Source organism: Oncorhynchus clarkii, chromosome 3, assembly GCF_045791955.1.
Source record: "Oncorhynchus clarkii lewisi isolate Uvic-CL-2024 chromosome 3, UVic_Ocla_1.0, whole genome shotgun sequence".
NCBI lineage: Eukaryota > Metazoa > Chordata > Actinopteri > Salmoniformes > Salmonidae > Oncorhynchus > Oncorhynchus clarkii.
Window position 1 is genome coordinate 61282266 of NC_092149.1, and position 18301 is coordinate 61300566.

The window sequence follows — 18301 nt, forward strand, 5'->3', positions numbered from 1 at the left end:
ACAGTATCCTAACACGTTTACTGCCCAAGTAATCTGCCACACTACTGTACATAGTATGAGTTGCATTCTAGGACAAATGGTTAGTTCATCGTGACGCATTCTAACCTAGCTGTCGGTTTTCCGTTGTCTCCTCTACCCACTCCTCTTCATCCTCTGTTCTCACTCTGACCAAAGTGCTGTGTGGGTATCGGAAGCTAACACAATTACCAGTGCAAGGCTCCATGAAGAGCACTGTGGAGGCTTCAATAGAATAGTCCTCTGATGCATCTCCCGCTTTTCAAGGTTACAGGAAACTACTGTGTCATTGGGCACAGTAAGCTATAGAGATATTGACCATTTGTGGAGCAGAACATTTACTGTAGACGGTGCTTTTAAAGTAAAACTTGTACTATTTGGATGGTGCTTCTTTACATGTTATATGTCTGTCTTTGTATCCATGAAATATTACCTCTCTCTCTCTCTTTCCGTCTCTCTCTGGCTCCATTTGTGCACAGACAGTTTGTGAGTTTGTCAGTTTGTGTGTGTGTGTGCAGTAACTCTAATACTGCTGTTATGTCTCCTGCAGGGTATTGAGAAAGTTCCAGTACCTGCTGAACCCCAGACAGGTGTACAGTCTAGACCGAGAGGGACCCATGGTGGGGTAAGTCTCACCCTCATCACTCACAGTCCCATGGTGCCACTTCTCAAGGCAACACTTGCTCTATGATTGGATCTATACAAAAATATTTTTTTGTTTGTTATAACATTGTTGTGTCTTTGGCTATGCCGGATTAAGTGATATGACATGCTATTCTATAAAATAATTTCTCCGTAATTAATATCACCTGATTGAGCTAATCATGTAAGTGTAATTAACTAGAGAGTCGGGCACCACAAAATAATATTTATAGACCTGTTATCTTCCGAATAAACTCTTAAAGACCTAGTAATATTTTACATCAATAGCAGTCAATATTAATCCTCATCTTAATTCAGTCTCATCTGAAAGTTGTAATTTCTTGGTTATCGGCACGAACCCTGGCTAACAATTTGAATCAGCAATACAAAATTGGGTTTAGTTATTTATTTACTAAATACCTAACTAATCACACAGAATCACCCATACACATAATTAAATCATAACTTGATTACAAATTACATCATAAAGTAAAACGTCCCTAGCGGGCGGAACAGATATGACAGCTTGTTACACAAAAGAAAAGGGGCTGGGTTTGAGTGAAGGTGCGGGAAGACAGGAACAAAGGCGAAGCTGTGCAATCGTAAATACAGTACCTGATGCATTCTAAATTAACGCCCATTCAGAAAAGGGAAATGCAGTAAATATTTACTCTGAGCTGCGCTTCAGTAGGTTGGTGGTAGATGGAAGGCCGTGTTGCCCAACCATGTCCTTTGAAGAATGTCTCTGGTTGTCAATTGGATACGTTGTAGCAACGTCGTTGGGTGATAGACGGAATACTCTGTCTGTTCCTTCCTAACCCTCGCTGTTGCTAACTCAACGTCTAGGAGGTATCACTTCTGTAGTGAATAAGAGTTCAAAGTTCATACCATTCGCAACCAAGCTCACGCGTAGTTATTATCTGAATCATTCTGACATTGGACCATCGTCCTCACGTCATTGGAACAGAAAGTTATATTGTCGTCAAGGGCTTATATAGGAAGGGAGAGGAGGGCGTGTTTGAAAAGTTTTATAGCCCTTGTCCCTTCACAGGGCGGGCCACTGATTGAGCAGAGCCATATCTTATGAAAACCCAAATCTCACATTTTAGAAGCTAAGATCACATTTCATCCCATCACGAATAATTTCATATTCAAACATTTAAATTGAACAACAATTCCATGTGAATCCGATAACTCTGATGTGTAGACTTTCCACTGTAGAGTTTATGTCATCTTATCATTGAGGAGAATGTCTCAGATGACCACCTGCACCATCACCACCATATGTTCCATTGGTCGGATTACCAGAATGCACCATCCTCAGTAGGGTAGAGAGAGGAAAAAGGGGGGAAGAGGTATTTATGACTGTCATAAACCTAGACAACAACATGCAAAGTCCATGTAAAAAAACGTTTCGGATCCTCTCCACACAAACACACACACACACACACACACACACACACACACACACACACACACACACACACACACACACACACACACACACACACACACACACACACACACACACACACACACACACACACACACACACACACACACACACACACACACACACACACATGCATACTTCACCCACTTGACACACAAACACACACCTGATGTGCGTATCATCCTAGCCAGAGGGACACCTTGTACCTGAGTTGTGCAATATGGAACAGTTCATTCAGGAGAAATGCCCTATAGAACATCAATAGACATGAATCCTTTCTCTGAGAGCGGCCAACCTATTCTATCCCTGCCTCCCCCACTCCTCCCTCTGCTGTCACGACTAGGGCTGCTCTCTCTCTCAATAGCCCATTGTAGGAGGAGAGACAAACTACAGTGACGCACTTCTCTCCCGAAGATGACCACTAGTAGATAATGGACAGGGCATCAGGACAGTCCAGGTTAAATGAACATGATGTAATGCCATTATTGTGGTAGTTGTATAATTATTTGTGATAAGTTGCACTGCCTGTCATAACGAGAGCAGTGATGAAACTGATGATGGTGTATGTATGGGGTAGTAAAACACGCAGTCGGTCACTCTGTGTAACATTATATAGTAGGGATTAATTGAAGCTCAATGTTAAATTCAAATCTCCCTACTATCATATTTAAGCCAATATGACACCAATGTCGACATAACTTGGCAAAATCAACTTGATTTGTATTACCGAGAACAAAATACTAGATTTTTAACGGGGTCTTTAGCATTAAGAAAAAATACAATTTCTTGTCCTGACCTAGCTCAATATCTAGGTGTTGGATAAGAGCAAGATTACAGCATCCATAAAGTGACCATTAGACATGCCACCTTTCGGACTGAATACGTTCGTAAGGGCAACAGCTTTAATTACATGTATAATTTACTGCTCTCATGTGCCAATAGAGAACCAAAGATGTGCTACTTTTTTGTAGCATTTCTGACAATGCTAATATCTTTTCAGCTGAATCTCAGTTCTAAAAAAAGAAAAAGAAAAAGTACCCAATTGTCATAACGCAAAACACCAGTATCAATGTCAACAGTGAAAAGGTGACTCATGGATGCTGGCATTCTAGGCAGAGTTCCTCTGTCAGTGTCTGTGTTATTTTGCCCATCTCAATCTTTTCTTTTTATTGGCCAGATATAGCTTTTTCTTTGCAACTCTGCCTAGAAGGCCAGCATCCCAGAGTCGCCTCTTCACTGCTGACGTTGAGACTGGTGTTTTGCGGGTATTATTTAATGAAGCTGCCAGTTGAGGACTTGTGAAGCATCTGTTTCTCAAACTAGACACTCTAATGTACTTGTCCTCTTGCTCAGTTGTGCGCTGGGACCTCCCACTCCTCTTTTCTATTCTGGTTAGGGCCAGTTTGAGCTGTTCTGTGAAGGGAGTAGTACACAGTGTTGTACGAGATCTTCAGTTTCTTGGCAATTTCTCGCATGGAATAACCTTAATTTCTCAGAACAACAATAGACTGACAAGTTTCAGAAGAAAGTGCTTTGTTTCTAGCCATTTTGAGACTGTAATCGAACCCACAAATGCTGACACTCCAGATACTCAAATAGTCTAAAGAAGGCCAGTTTTATTGCTTCTTTAATCAGGACAACTATTTTCAGCTGTGCTAGCATAATTGCAAAAGGGTTTTCTAATGACCAATTAGCCTTTTAAAATGATAAACTTGGATTAGCTAACACAACGTGCCATTGGAACACAGGAGGGATGGTTGCTGATAATGGGCCTCTGTACACATATGTAGATATTCCATTAAAAATCACTCAGCCGTTTCCAGCTACAATAGTCATTTACAACATTAACATTGTCTACACTGTCTTTCTGATCAATCTGATGTTATTTTAATTGACAATAAATGTGCTTTTCTTTAAAGTGACCCCAAACTTTTGAACAGTAGTGTGTGTGTGTATATATACAGACTAAAAACATGAAACATGGACAAATAGATACAACTGAATGTTTATATATATTTTTGGCTTTACACCATAGTTTTCCCACTAAATAATAATTGGTGTCATTGTAGGAAAGGGTTGTTTTCTTAAATGGAGAATTACAGCAAACTAAAAGTGTAGAAAGTGATATCAGGGACACACATAAAGTATAAAATAATAATAAATGCAATAATCATGAGAAAAAAATGTTATTGATGAAAGAGACTTTATGTAGGACTATAAAATAATGAAGAAAGATTTTAATCATTTAATTATTTTATGGCTAATATTTCTTGTGGAAGTTGATAATTAACACCAGGGGACATGGCAAAACCGCTTACATCCACTATCAAGTGTTTAAAATGCATAGAATTCCCTTTCAGGATCCATATTTTTGGTGTTTTTAAGGTAAAGGACACCTGACCTTATATTTAAAGCCTTTTGGAATTCAAATTTTACACTAAATAAGATCTGATAATTCCTGGGGACAGAAAAAGGCACTGCATTGTAGGAATGAGAAGCAAGCTACAAGCAAAGGAGGTAGCTATATTTTGCTATAGAAGGTTTTTATATGACTGAAGTCATTGGTGTAAACTAAACCAGAGCACAAATATAGCTATGTCCTTGGCTGCTATTATAGCTAGCCAGTTAGCTACTAGCCAACGAGACTGTTGCATAACTGTATAGATCGTAGACCACAACTCAACATTGACAATATCTCCTAGCTAGCTACATTCTTCCATAAAGCATAGCTAGCTAAGTAAAGTTCATAGTCAACAACTTTGGGAAAACGTTTTCGAGAGTCACGTCTGTGGACGTCGAAATCAAGACCACACCAAAAAAAGGTGTCCGGTCCGGACAGGACCATAAAAAGAGGTCCAAAAGACATCCTCCATAGGTCCCTTTAGTGAGAAGTAACAAGTAATAAACTGGACAGGGTTCTGGGGGAACTCCCACAGATATTTGCAGGGATTTCTTTCCAAATGCTCACTCGGCAAACTTATCAGTACTTTGAGAGTCACTTACATAAACTGGTATGTTTACGTTAACGGGATCGATATGACAACAGCCAGTGAAAGTGCAGGGCGCCAAATTCAAAACAACAAAAATCTCATAATTAAAATTCCTCAAGCATACAAGTATTTTACACCATTTTAAAGATACAACTCGTTAATCCAGCCACAGTCTGATTTCAAAAAGGCTTTACAGCGAAAGCTCCACAAATGATTATGTTAGGTCACCACCAAGCCACACACAGCCATTTTTCCAGCCAAAGATAGGAGTCACAAAAAGCACAAATAGAGATAAAATGAATCACTTACCTTTTATGATCTTCATCATATGACTCTCATAGGACTTCATGTTACACAATACATATCTGTTTTGTTCGATAAAGTTCATATTTATATAAAAAAATCGGAGTTTACATTTGCGCGTTACGTTTAGTAGTTCCAAAAACATCCAGTGATTTTGCATAGCCACATCAGTTTACAGAAATACTCATCATAAATGTTGAAGAAAATACAAGTGTTAGACATGGAATTGTAGATATACTTCTCCTTAATGCAACCGCTGTGTCAGATTTCAAAAAAGCTTTACGGAAAAAGCAAAACATGCAATAATCTGAGAACGGCGCTCAGAAAACATTTATATATATCCGCCATGTTGGAGGCAACAGAAGTTAGAAATAACATAATAAATATTCACTTGCCTTTGATGATCTTCATCAGAATGCACTTCCAGGAATCCTAGTTCCACAATAAATGTTTGATTTGTTCGATAATGTCCATCATTTATGTCCAAATAGCTACTTTTGTTAGCGCGTTTGGTAAACAAATCAAAACTCACGAAGCGCGTTCACTAGTTGCAGACGAAATGTCAAAAAGTTCCATTACAGTCCTTTAGAAACATGTCAAACGATGTATGGAGTCAATCTTTAGGATTTTTTTAAACATAAATCATCAATAAGGTTCCAACCAGAGAATTCCTTTGTCTTCAGAAAAGCAAAGGAACGCAGCTCCCTCTCATGTGAAATGCGCGTGACCAGCCTGTGGCACTCTGCCAGACACCTGACTCATTCCCCTCTCATTCGGCTCCACTACAACGTTGAAGCCTCAAACAAGTTTCTAACGACGGTTGACATCTAGTGGAAGCCTTAGGAAGTGCAACTTGACCAATTGTTGAGTATTCGTAAATTCATCAGTTATTCTGCATTCTTGCACAAGTACACTCAGATAAGAGTGCTCTAAAATTGGAGTAGATAGCCACAGCGAATTTACGAAGGTACCCAAATGTCCATTAAAAACGCACAATGACTATACCACTTAGCTAAACTATGAATGACGGGAATAATCAAGTCAATAAACGTTGGGTAGTTAGTTTGATACAATATAGTTAATATACTGGCAAGTTCGATGTATTAGTAGCCAACTAACATTAGGTAGCTAGCTAACATACCGGTACATACTGCTGTAATGATATGCTATGTGGTTTAGTAACTTTAGTAACGGTGGTTTTAGGAAACAGCTGAAGATTTAACAAAGGTTTTAACGATGAACTTTGTCTTAAGATATTTTTTGGGAAACCGGGCCTTAAATTAAATTATGTGTGACTAAACACGTCTTTTTTTATATTTTTATTTTTTTTACATAATTTGAAGCTCAACTTAAATTTTCGAAAGACACCTTTTGCATGTGGAAATGTTGTATAATTTTGTATAATCACCTTCCGGTGTAAAAACCATGGAAATTAAAAACAAACAAATATGTTTTAAGTGAGGAGTAGGGATTGGCCGAAAAAGAAAGGAAATCCACATGAGCACCACAATGCCGACACCCATGGTCTACCAAGATTTTCCAGTACACAACATGGATCTACTACAGTAGCTATGTCGGTCTATTGTACAATGTGTATGCAGGTTGCTTGAAATTCAAACCTTCTCAAACAGCCTAATTTGTACTCTTCAGAAGAAGATTGGACTTTACCGTGTCTTGCTATATACAGTGCCTTCAGAAAGTTTTCATTTAGTTTTCTTACAAGGTGGGATTGATATGGATTTCATTGTCATTTTTTGTCATCGATACACACAAAATACTCTAATGTCAAAGTGGAATAAAAATTAAATGAATTGACTACATAAGTATTCAACCCCCTGAGACAATTCATGTTAGAATCGCCGTTGGAAGTGATTACAGCTGTGATTCTTTTTGGGTAAGTCTCTAAGAGCTTTGCACACCTAGATTGTGCAATATTTGAATTTTTTGTATTATTATTTAAGCTCTATCAAGTTGGTTGTTGACCATTGCTAGACAGACATTTTCAAGTCTTGCCATACATTTTCAATACGATTTAAGTCTAAACTGTAACTAGGCCACTCCATAGCTCTATTCCGTTTCTTTTCATCCTAAAAAAACTCTCTAGAACTTGCCGAGGACAAACATACACTTTACATGATGCAGCCACCATCATGCTTGAAAATATGAAGAGTGGTATTCAGTAATGTGTTGTTGTTGGATTTGCGCCAAACATAACGCTTTGTATTCAGGACATGTTTTTGCAATTTTACTTTAGTTAAACAGTATGCATGTTTTGGAATATTTTTATTCTGTACAAGCTTCCTTCTTTTTACTCTTTCATTTAGGTTAGTATTTTGGAATAACTACAGTGTTGATTGATCCATCTCCTGTCACAGCCATTAAACTCTGTAACTGTCTTAAAGACACCTTTGGCCTCAAAGGGAAATCCCTGAGCAGTTTCCTTCCTCTCCGGCAATGGAGTTAGGAAGGACGCCTGAATCTTTGTAGTGACTGGGTGTATTGATACACCATCCAAAGTGTAATTAATAACTTCACCTGTCTCAAAGGGATATTCAATGTCTGCTTTAAAAAATACCCATCTTCCAATAGGTGCCCTTCTTTGAGAGGCATTGGAAAACCTTCCTGGTCTTTGTGGTTGAATCTGTGTTTAAAATTCATTGCACGACTGAGGGACCTTACAAATAATTGTATGTGTGGGTACAGAGATGAGATAGTCATTAAAAAATAATTGAAAATACTATGATTGCACACAGAGTGAGTCCATGCAATTTATTAGGTGACTTGTTAAATATAAATATACATTTATTTAGATTTGCCAAAACAAAGGGTTGAATGCTTATTGACTCAAGACATTTCAGCTTTTAATATTCAATTAATTTGTAAGAATGTAAAAAAACAGAATTCCACTATGACATTATGGGGTATTGTGTGTAGGCCAGTGACACAAAATCTACATTTTAGGCTGTAACACAACAAAATGTGGAAAAAGTCAAGGGGTGTGAAAGCTTTCTGAAGGTGCAGCATTGAAGGTCCCCAAGAACACAGTGAACCTCCATCATTCTTAAATGGAAGATGTTTGGAACTACCAAGACTCTTCCTAGAGCTGGCTACCTGGCCAAAATTGAGCAATCGGGGGAGAAGGGATTTGGTCAGGGAGGTGACCAAGAACCCAATGGTCACTCTGACAGAGCTCTAGAGTTACTCTGTGGAGATGGGAGAAACTTCCAGAAGGACAACCATCTCTGAAGCACTCCACCAATCAGGCCTTTACAGAAGCCACTCTTCAGTAAAAGGCACATGGCAGCCCGCTTGGAGTTTGCCAAAAGGCACCTAAAGGACTCTCAGACCATGAGAAACAAGATTCTCTGGTCTGATGAAACCAAGATTGAACTATTTAGCCTGAATGCCAAGCGTTACGTCTGGAGAAAACCTGGAACCTTCCCTACGGTGAAGCATGGTGGAGGCAGGGACTGGGAGACTAGTCAGGATCGAGGGAAAGATGAACGGAACAAAGTACAGAGAGATCCTTGATGAAAACCAGTACAATGACCCTAAGCACACAGCCAAGACAATGCAGGAGGGGCTTCGGGACCAGTCTATGAATGTCCTTGAGTGGCCCAGCCAGAGCCCATACTTGAACCTGATCGAAACATCTCTGGAGAGACCTGAAAGAGACTTGGAGAGACCTGAAAATAGTTGTGCCAAGACCCTCCACATTACTTATGTAAATGTTATATTTCCAATTTTTTTTTTTTATTCGAAAAAATGTCTAAACATCTAGTTTTTGCTTTGTCATTATGGGGTATTGTGTGTAGATTGATGGGGGGGGGGGGGGGGGGGGGGGGGGTGGAATCATATATTTTAGAATAAGGCTGTAACGTAACAAAATGTGGAAAAAATCAAGTGGTCTGAATACTTTCCAAAGGCACTGTATTTGGATAAGGTTATTTGGCTCTGTTATGTAATCCTTACCGGCCCGTTTCAAGGAGAAACAAAAATAGGAATCAGCTCTCCTTTTCACACCAAAATAAACACAGTTCCTTTCTCACATTCAGACACGGTTGTCAAGAGTGGTAGATATGAAAACAAGGATGGCATAAAAAACAAATTACCCCAATCCTCAGGGTGGCACTCTGCCCATTCAGGAGATAATGTATGGGAGACTGGCAGTGTGCTCCGTCCAGTGGCGGGCGTGCGCAGTTTCACCATGGGTAAAGAGGACGGTGACAAAAGGGTACGGTCTGCAGTTCATCCTCCTCCTTTTCGTGGTGTCATTACGTCAATGGTCTCCGAGGTCCTAGCGCCTGTCTTTGTCGCTAGTCAGGAGATTTCCTCTCACCTTCAACAACAGGCTATTCAGGTGGTGCCCGTGTCAGAAGTACAGAGCGGTTGGTGCAGCTGGTACTTCTTACTTCCTAAGAGCGATGGAACGTTGCATCCCATCCTGGACTTGTGTGTTTTATACAACCACCTCAAGGTTTGCATGTTCAAAATGCTGACACTTTGCTGGCTATTGCAGTCGGTGCGTCCCAGTGATTGGTTCACGTCCATAGATCTGAAAGATGTGGCTATACTGTACATCCTCCCCACAGAAAGTTTCTGAGATTTCATTTTGAGGATGTGGCCTACACGTTTCTGGTCCTGCCTTTCGGGCTCTCCCTATCGACCCCGCACCTTTTCTATGGTGGTGGAGGCGGCTTTGGCACCGTGCCATGGGATCAGAGTATTGGCCTGTCTGGATGATTGGCTGGTAGTAGCGGAGTCGAGAGAACAGGTGGAGCGCCACACTACCATGCTAGTTTCCCATATTCAGTCTCTGGGGTTCATAGTGAATAACAAGAAAAGTTGCTTGACTCCGGCTCAATGCATTCAGTTTCTTGGTCTGGTTGGGAATAAATGCTTTGGCGTATCAGTGTCTGTGGGCCCTGCTCTATGAGTTTCCTCCGATGGACCTGATTCAGCCTACCGTGGAGAGGGTCCAACAGCAGGGTATTTTTATTCTGGTTGCTCCCTGTTGGCCCCGACAACCCTGGTTCCCGGACTCATGGAGGATTCCATGCCGTTGGGATCTATTGAGTTTGGCACCCACAAACGCAGATATGGAATCTGTGGGTTTGGTCCCTGAAAGGTTGAATTTTGACAGCATGTGCCCCCTATATGAGAGGGTTGTATACATATAAGTGGTGCGTTTGAGGGTTGATGTCAGGTTAAAGGAGTTTGTCCTTTTCAAAGATCTTTGGTGGACATTGTTATGTTCTTGCAAGAGCTTTTTGAACAGGCCTTTTCTTTTTCCACATTGAAGGTTATTATGGTAGCCATCTTGACGTGTCATGTAGGGATTGATAGCTCTACCCCAGGGTCTCATCTTCTGGTGGTGATGTTCCCTAAAGGCATGCGTTGGCTCAGACCACTGTCAAAGCCTACGGCACCGACCTGGGACCTGGCTTTGGTCCTGGACGCTCCGTTTGAACCATTGGACTCTGTGGACCTGAAGGTATTTTCCTACAAGCCTGTCCTGCTCATGGCTTTGGCATCACCCAAGCACGTTGGGGATCTCCACGCATCAGTACACCCTTCCTGTTTGGAGTTTGCGCCTGGCAACTCCAAAGTGACGGTAGGTCTTAAAGCAGCTTTTGCTCCCAAGGTTATGCCTATGTCTTATTTCCTTTCTCACATCCTCGGTTTGCTTCCAGTGAACAACAGAGGTTGCATGGCCTGTGTCCGGTGCGCGCATTACGCACGTATATGGATAGGACCAAGGATATCCTCGTTTGTGACAACTTTTTCTTTCTCTAATCCAGTTTGGGGTAGGGCATTCTCTAAACAGTGTCTTTCTCATTGGATTGTGGAGGCATATGACAGCAAAGGACAAAGGTTGCCTAGCGGTGTGGGTGCTCACTCCACTAGGGGTCTGGAGGCTTCTTGGGCATTGTTCAGGGGCATGACGATTGGTGATATCTGTGCTGCAGCGAGTTGGAGTTCTCCACCTTTGTGAGGTTTTATCACTTGGGTGTAGGGCTGTTACAGTGGCCCTATTACCGCTACACCAGCAGTCAGGAGTCATGACCGCAGTCAAATTCCAGTAGCCTTCTCCAAAACTGTGCTCTGATAACGCTGATGGTCATTAGTAGCCTACCAATAACTCTGACATCAATACAAATGCAAACACTTCATGAGAGCCCTGGCATTCAAAGTTAAAGTGGAATAGGATCATGGAAAACGAGCATAGTGTAAAGAGTAATTGTAAAATCTAAACCGCTGTGAAATATGTTTTCCATAATCAGAAATATTGTACAAAACTGAAAGTAAAGGATGCAAAAACAAAACTTAAGACTGGGAAGCATAGAAATAGCACACATAGAAGTACGTAGAATATTGGAAATGTGTTTTGAAAGTTCAGTTTATGTTGCGCTGCTGATTCAATCATATCATATTTTGGAACCAATCTTATTTGTGTCCTATGGAATTCTATAAAATCTTATAGGATAAAGTTCTATAGGATGGGTCATATAGGATTCTAAAACTATAAATATCAATAACTTTAAATGCTGTTTGTTCATATGCTGTTTTATTGACATTCGAGTGTAAGGCGCAGTCCAATGAATGTCAACAATCTTTGAGAGTTTAATATTGATGAGGGTTGGAGGTTATAAGGAAGATAATCCACTATTCACATAGCAGTCTGGGTGGTTACGGGGTATCCTTACATGGAAAACATATTATAGTGTGAGACTGCTGTTGTGTGATTGTTATGTAGGACTTTTATTTGGATTAGCCATTAGCCATTAGTCTGGCTCTTGATAGCTTTACTCATCATATGTGTTAACCTATTTTGTTGTTAGCTAATGTTATGCGTGGGTTTGTTAGGGAACACACAGGAGTCGTGGGTGAAGTTTAGCCATGCTTTATTGTAATTACCTGCTGGGCCTCTGCACATGTCATGTCATCAATAAACCCTGATGAAGACAGCTTGCTGTTGAATAAATTATTGCATCTGAGCTTCCAGAGTTTGAGAATTTTCCTTTTCTTTTAATGTCATCAATACATGCCAGCGTGGTGGATCAATCTGATGTCATGACAAATAAGTTGCTATCTTCATTCTCTCCTCGTCTCTTGTATAACTCCTCCATTGTTGGTCATCCTTGCATCACTTACAAAGGCATATTTGTCAGGACAGTGTGGATAGATACATATCTCAATACTGTATGTAGAGTTGTAAACCAGCCCAAGCTGACCTAATTTGTACACTGTCCAAATGTATATTTGTCAGGACATTATGGATACATATCTTAATGCGTACAGCCAAAGACAGGCCTAATGTTGTCTGGCTATATAGCATAGCAGACACGGGGTTAATATAGACCCAGACAAATTCTCCAGTGTCGTTACCATGGGCTCCATGGCAACAGGCTCAGTCACCACCAGGCTTTTCGAGTGGCAGATTGAAGCTGAGTGATTTGTTTAGAGAATACAATTAGTTGTTTTGTGTTGATTAAGAGTGATGTCTCCATCCTAATGCAGATGGTCGTTTGGCCCCGTTGTTGATGCGCTTTCTCCAACTAAGCCCACATGCATAAAACATTGTCACGATTTGTCAAGCCTCATGTGGTGAGGTTAAAGGATATTAATGTTTAATGTTGATGTGCAAATGTTTTGTTAAATGTGATACATACGCAGCTCGGTGCTGTACCTACAGATTTCCCTGGAGTGCTGGCATGCTTGTGTTGTGCGTCACTAAGGGAGAGTGCAGTTCACTTCAACTACCAGGAGAGAGGGCAGTCTGTCGCACTGTTGTCAACCACCATGTCAGTGATACACAGAAATCAAATCCAATTTTAATAGTCACAGGTGCCGAATACAACAGGTTGTTTCACCTTACAGTGAAATGCTTACTTATGAGCCCCTAACCAACAATGCAGTTTAAAAAAAATATGAATAAGAAATAAAAGTAACAAGTAATTAAAGAGCAGCAGTAAAATAACAATAGCGAGACTATAAACAGGGGGGTACCGGTACAGAGTCAATGTGCGGGGGCACCAGTTAGTTGAGGTAATATGTACATGTAGGTAGAGTTATTAAAGTGACGGTTTGCTGTGTGGTAGCAGAGAGAACAGTCTATGACTAGGGTGGCTGGAGTCTTTGACCATTTTTAGGGCCTTCCTCTGACCACCTGGCAGGAAGCTTGGCCCCAGTGATATACTGGGCCGTACACCCACCCTCTGTAGTGCCTTGCGGTCAAAGGCCGAGCAGTTGCCATAGCAGGCAGTGATTTGATTTGATGCTCTCAATGGTGCAGCTGTAGAACCTTTTGAGGATCTGAGGACCCATGCCAAATATTTTCAGTCTTCTGAGGGGGAATAGGTTTTGTTGTACCCTCTTCACGACTGTCTTGGTGTGCTTGGATCAAGTTAGTTTGTTGGTGATGTGGAGCTCTCAACATGTTCCACTACAGCCCTGTCAATGAGAATGGGGGCGTGCTTGGTCCTCTTTATCCTGTAGTCCACAATCATCTCCTTTGTCTTGGAGATGATTGTGGACTACAGCCGCACACTTTGTGGATTGTGGACACAGAAGCACACTTATGCACACACACACACACACACACACACACACACACACACACACACACACACACACACACACACACACACACACACACACACACACACACAGGGTGTTTGTGATGTTTGCACTGCAGCTGTTTTTTGGGGGCACATGAAAACACCTTTGTCCTGGCCCAGATTCAAGGTTGCTTTGAAGGTGACCCAGACACTCTGTAAGGCTGGACACCAGCCACATTAATGCATTGGTCTCTTGCTTTCTTCCTATCTCTCTTTCTCTCCGTGACTGTGTGTGTGCGTGTGTATTTACATATTTATGTATTTATGTCTTCCAGGCTCAACTTCTTCCATGATGTCCCTGATTTCCGGGTGCTGGCATGTGGAGGGGATGGGACAGTGGGATGGATCTTAGACTGTATTGGTGTGTCTCAATTCTATTGGATTAAACTCATGTACTCATGTGATGCAATCCACCAGAATTGTAATCATTATCTTATTGTTATCTGTCCATCTGCAGACAAGGCCAACTTCACCAGAGATCCCCCTGTGGCCATCCTCCCTCTGGGCACAGGGAACGACCTGGCAAGATGCCTACGCTGGGGCGGAGGTGAGGAGTGTGTGTGTGTGTGTGTGTGTGTGTGTGTGTGTGTGTGTGTGTGTGTGTGTGTGTGTGTGTGTGTGTGTGTACATCGAACGCAGTGAGAGTCTTGTTTTACTTTTTCCTGCTCACTGAAAGCTTCAGTCAGCATTATTTTCCCCAATATCCTCACAATGCTCCTGTTGTGTCCTTGTGATCCCTAACAAATCCTCATAGACCTTATATGAAAGTGCTATATAATGCAAAGCAGAGTTCTTATATAATCCCTGTTTGCTTATTGGCTGGGCCTGTTTTGGGGCCAATAGTTGTGACCCTGATTATGACTGACTGCTTGACCTGACCCTGGCTTGTAGAGGCCAGCAGAGCACTTTAGCCAGGCGGCAGGCATATAATGTTATGATGCTTGTAAACTAAATAGACAGATAGTTCCCAGGGGCTTTTTGACCAAGCACAAGTTGAATACATTATGTTCTCTGAAAAATCATTTAAAAAGCAGCTGGATTCTTTGAATTTTTCTGACCAGATGTACAGCTGTACAGTATTAGACAGTAGCTGTGAGTGACTGTGTGTGAGAGCGGTAGCTGTGTGTGAGAGCGGTCTTTGTGGAAACATATTGCACATGCTTTTTAATTCCTAGCACAGTAAACCAATCATCAAAATTGTGTTTGGTGATACAATTTCCTATTGGTCTCCTATTAAGTGGTAGATGTTATATGACAGATGGTATAGGCCTGTTGTAACTATATGAGGCAGGATTGGGCTGTATGTTAGCCTGTGTGTGTCATGGGTATTAGAATATACTTGTATGCTTTTGCAAACATGAATGAGTATAAGTAGTCTGTGAATTGTTTGTTTAATATTCAGGGTATGAAGTATGCTAATTGACTTGTTACATTACATCCTCATTGCTTTCTCCCTCTGTGATTTGGTATAAGTGTGAGCTCAGACTGTTGGAGATCACATGAGGGGGAACAAGTGTCATCACACATGGCCCCTGGCTAGGAGATAGGAGAATATTCAGCCTCTCCTGGAGGACAAATAGTAGAAGTAGATTTCAGATGTTTCTTTATTATTACAACGAACGTGTTTCAGCGTGACGCCCTCTTCAAAACCCTGGAGCTCCCCATGCGCCTTGTTTAGAGAGGGAGGTAGCAATAGTTTTCCTTTCCCTTAAGTCATCATGTGTTAGTAGCACAGGAGGGGGGAACATGTGTCATCACACGTTGGCCCCGGCTCTCAGGACGTAAGTGGCAGAGTCCCCTGGTGTTCTCAGTGTGATGGGTCCTCATTATACGCTCACACCCCCATGACAGCCAGTGATATAACACTAACGGCCCACCTCTCAGCAGCACTGAGCACAATCATCATCAGAGTCATTGTGGTTCAGACCCACTGGGTCTCAGACACAGAGGACCTGGTTACCGGAGCCTGAGATGGGGTTCTATCCCATGGCACAGTGTAATGATGGCTCTATTGTGTAGGCTCATACTGTTTACCAACACTCTCTCAGAGAAGCCCGTCAGTTGGTTGGAGTTCTATTTCCTGGCATTGGACTTACTTACTTGCTCCTCTTCATCCCCTCTGGGACATAAGGCCACAATGAGGACTTTACTGTGTACACTTATACCATTAGGCTGTTTTGTCATTCACTGTGTGATGACTTCTTAGTCCTCTGGAGACACGCAGGAGGAGAGGGCTGTGGGTCTTTTCAGATGTACTCCCTTGAAACCATTTCCTTTTTCTCTTTGCTTGCTTCTAGGAATCGAAGGCCTCTGACCTCACATTAAATTAAATACCGAAAGCACTATGCAACTTGATGAATACTAGACCTACTTGCATTTATAAAAGTTGGTCTGAGAGCCCGGGTCTGAGAGTGTGGGTGACCTTAGTGTGTGTGATGGCTTTGATGGCTTTATCTCGTTGCGTCCTATGTCTGACTTCTCACCTGTCTCTATCTCCTTTCCTGTAGGTTATGAAGGAGGCAGCCTTCTGAAGTTCCTGCGGGACATAGAGCACAGCACAGAGATGGTTCTGGACCGATGGAACATCGACATCGTCCCTGTTGACAAGGAGGAGAAGGGAGACCCTGTCCCCAACAGCATCGTCAACAACTACTTCTCCATCGGAGTGGTGCGAGAGCAGCACACACCTCTACACATAGACACACTACACACGTAAACAGACATCCATACATGCATGCACACACACACTCACATACACACACACACACACACACACACGCTATAGTTATTCGTTTCACCAGGAAATGTTCGTTGACATGCAGAACCAATTTTCACCCTCAAATTCTTATCCTTAAAACAGACACACAATCCTACATGCCTGGCTCTCCATATTTAGTTCAAACCATAAGCAGGACATAGCAATGGTCAAATTGTGGTGTAGATATTGGGGGGGGGGGGGGGGGGGGGGGGGACACAGTAGACAGGGGTTCCGGTGGTCCTTCCCCAGAATTGCTTTGACATTTTAAAACAAATTTCCTACAATTCTACACAGTACGACATGACTTATTATGCCTATTTTGAGGGGTACATGGGTATTTTGAGGGGTACATGGGTATTTTGAGGGGTACATGGGTATTTTGAGGGGTACATGGGTATTTTGAAAACTCAGTATAAGTGGAAGGATACGTGGAAGGACAATTCTTCACCATCTTTTATGAAGGTATTTCAAGGCAAGTATTAGGAATCCATAAAAGATGAAGACTGAGTTGTATTATAGTCGGACTTCGACTACCTTATACCCAGTCCACATGTCCCCCTATCCCCCGTGGCAATTTCGCTTTTGGGACATAGGCTCAGTACTATGCCACAGTATGGGATTGCCTATCCCAGCAGGAGTTAAACAATTTGCAGAATCCCCTGAGGTTTTTAAGCCTCTCAGGCAGGTTAATTACTGTATTTCCCCTTTTAATGGGAAGGAACCAGCATCGCCCTGGTCCCTGTTGCTTAGCAACCATTTATCGCTCTCCTCACGGTCCCACTGTTCAAAACAAATTACCATGGGCATGCCTCAAACGTATTAGACTAGAGGGACCAGAAGGACAAGGTCAAATGGGTGCTGTCTCAGTTGTCGACACTTCAGATGGATGTTTTATATCTCTGTTATCAAATCTATGGTTGCTTAACAGTAAGGTGCCTGCAGCACCTCATTTGAGAAAGCAATCCCTTTTATGGTCTTTCCTCTCTTTATTTTCCTTTGCAGGGAAGCCTAAAAATACACAAACAGCCAGGAGTAGACAGTGAGACTTAGCCGAAGTTTGATTGGTTCAGACATATTATGTACCAATCACAGGTAGGACAAGGATGAGGGAGGAAGGGGCGAACTTGGCAGGGATACGAGGCACTATTGTGATGTTATGCAACCCGGCCTCCCACTGGTCCCAAGCCTGCCACATATTCAGCAGGTTTCTGCCAAACACATGAATCTACCATCCTGTTACTGCTGTGCTATGAGTACACCTTAGCTTGCTGGACCCATATACTGTATGTTTGTCCTGTATTGCCAACAATGACAATATTGAAAGCAGTTGACTGGGATCAGTACTTTGTCTCATAATTTTCAGCATATTGCTGATCGAATGGAAAGACAAAATGGTTTAATTAGAATGTGGATGTTATTAGCAAACGACCAACCCTCTGACCTTTCTATCTAGACAATGGGTCTTTCTCCACTGTGTAATGCCTGTGTCAGAAGGGCCAGAGGATGAAGGCTAGGGGGT

General features: G+C 41.9%; 1 protein-coding gene across 1 annotated transcript in view; it reads left to right on the forward strand.

Moving 5' to 3' along the window:
* Positions 1–18301, forward strand: part of LOC139406072 (diacylglycerol kinase beta) — a 154788-nt gene that overhangs the window by 81382 nt on the left and 55105 nt on the right. The window contains exons 17-20 of the mRNA XM_071148539.1: positions 566–640; positions 14300–14385; positions 14482–14571; positions 16532–16692. Coding sequence (XP_071004640.1) covers positions 566–640; positions 14300–14385; positions 14482–14571; positions 16532–16692 — 412 coding nt within the window. The remainder of the gene's footprint in view (positions 1–565; positions 641–14299; positions 14386–14481; positions 14572–16531; positions 16693–18301) is intronic.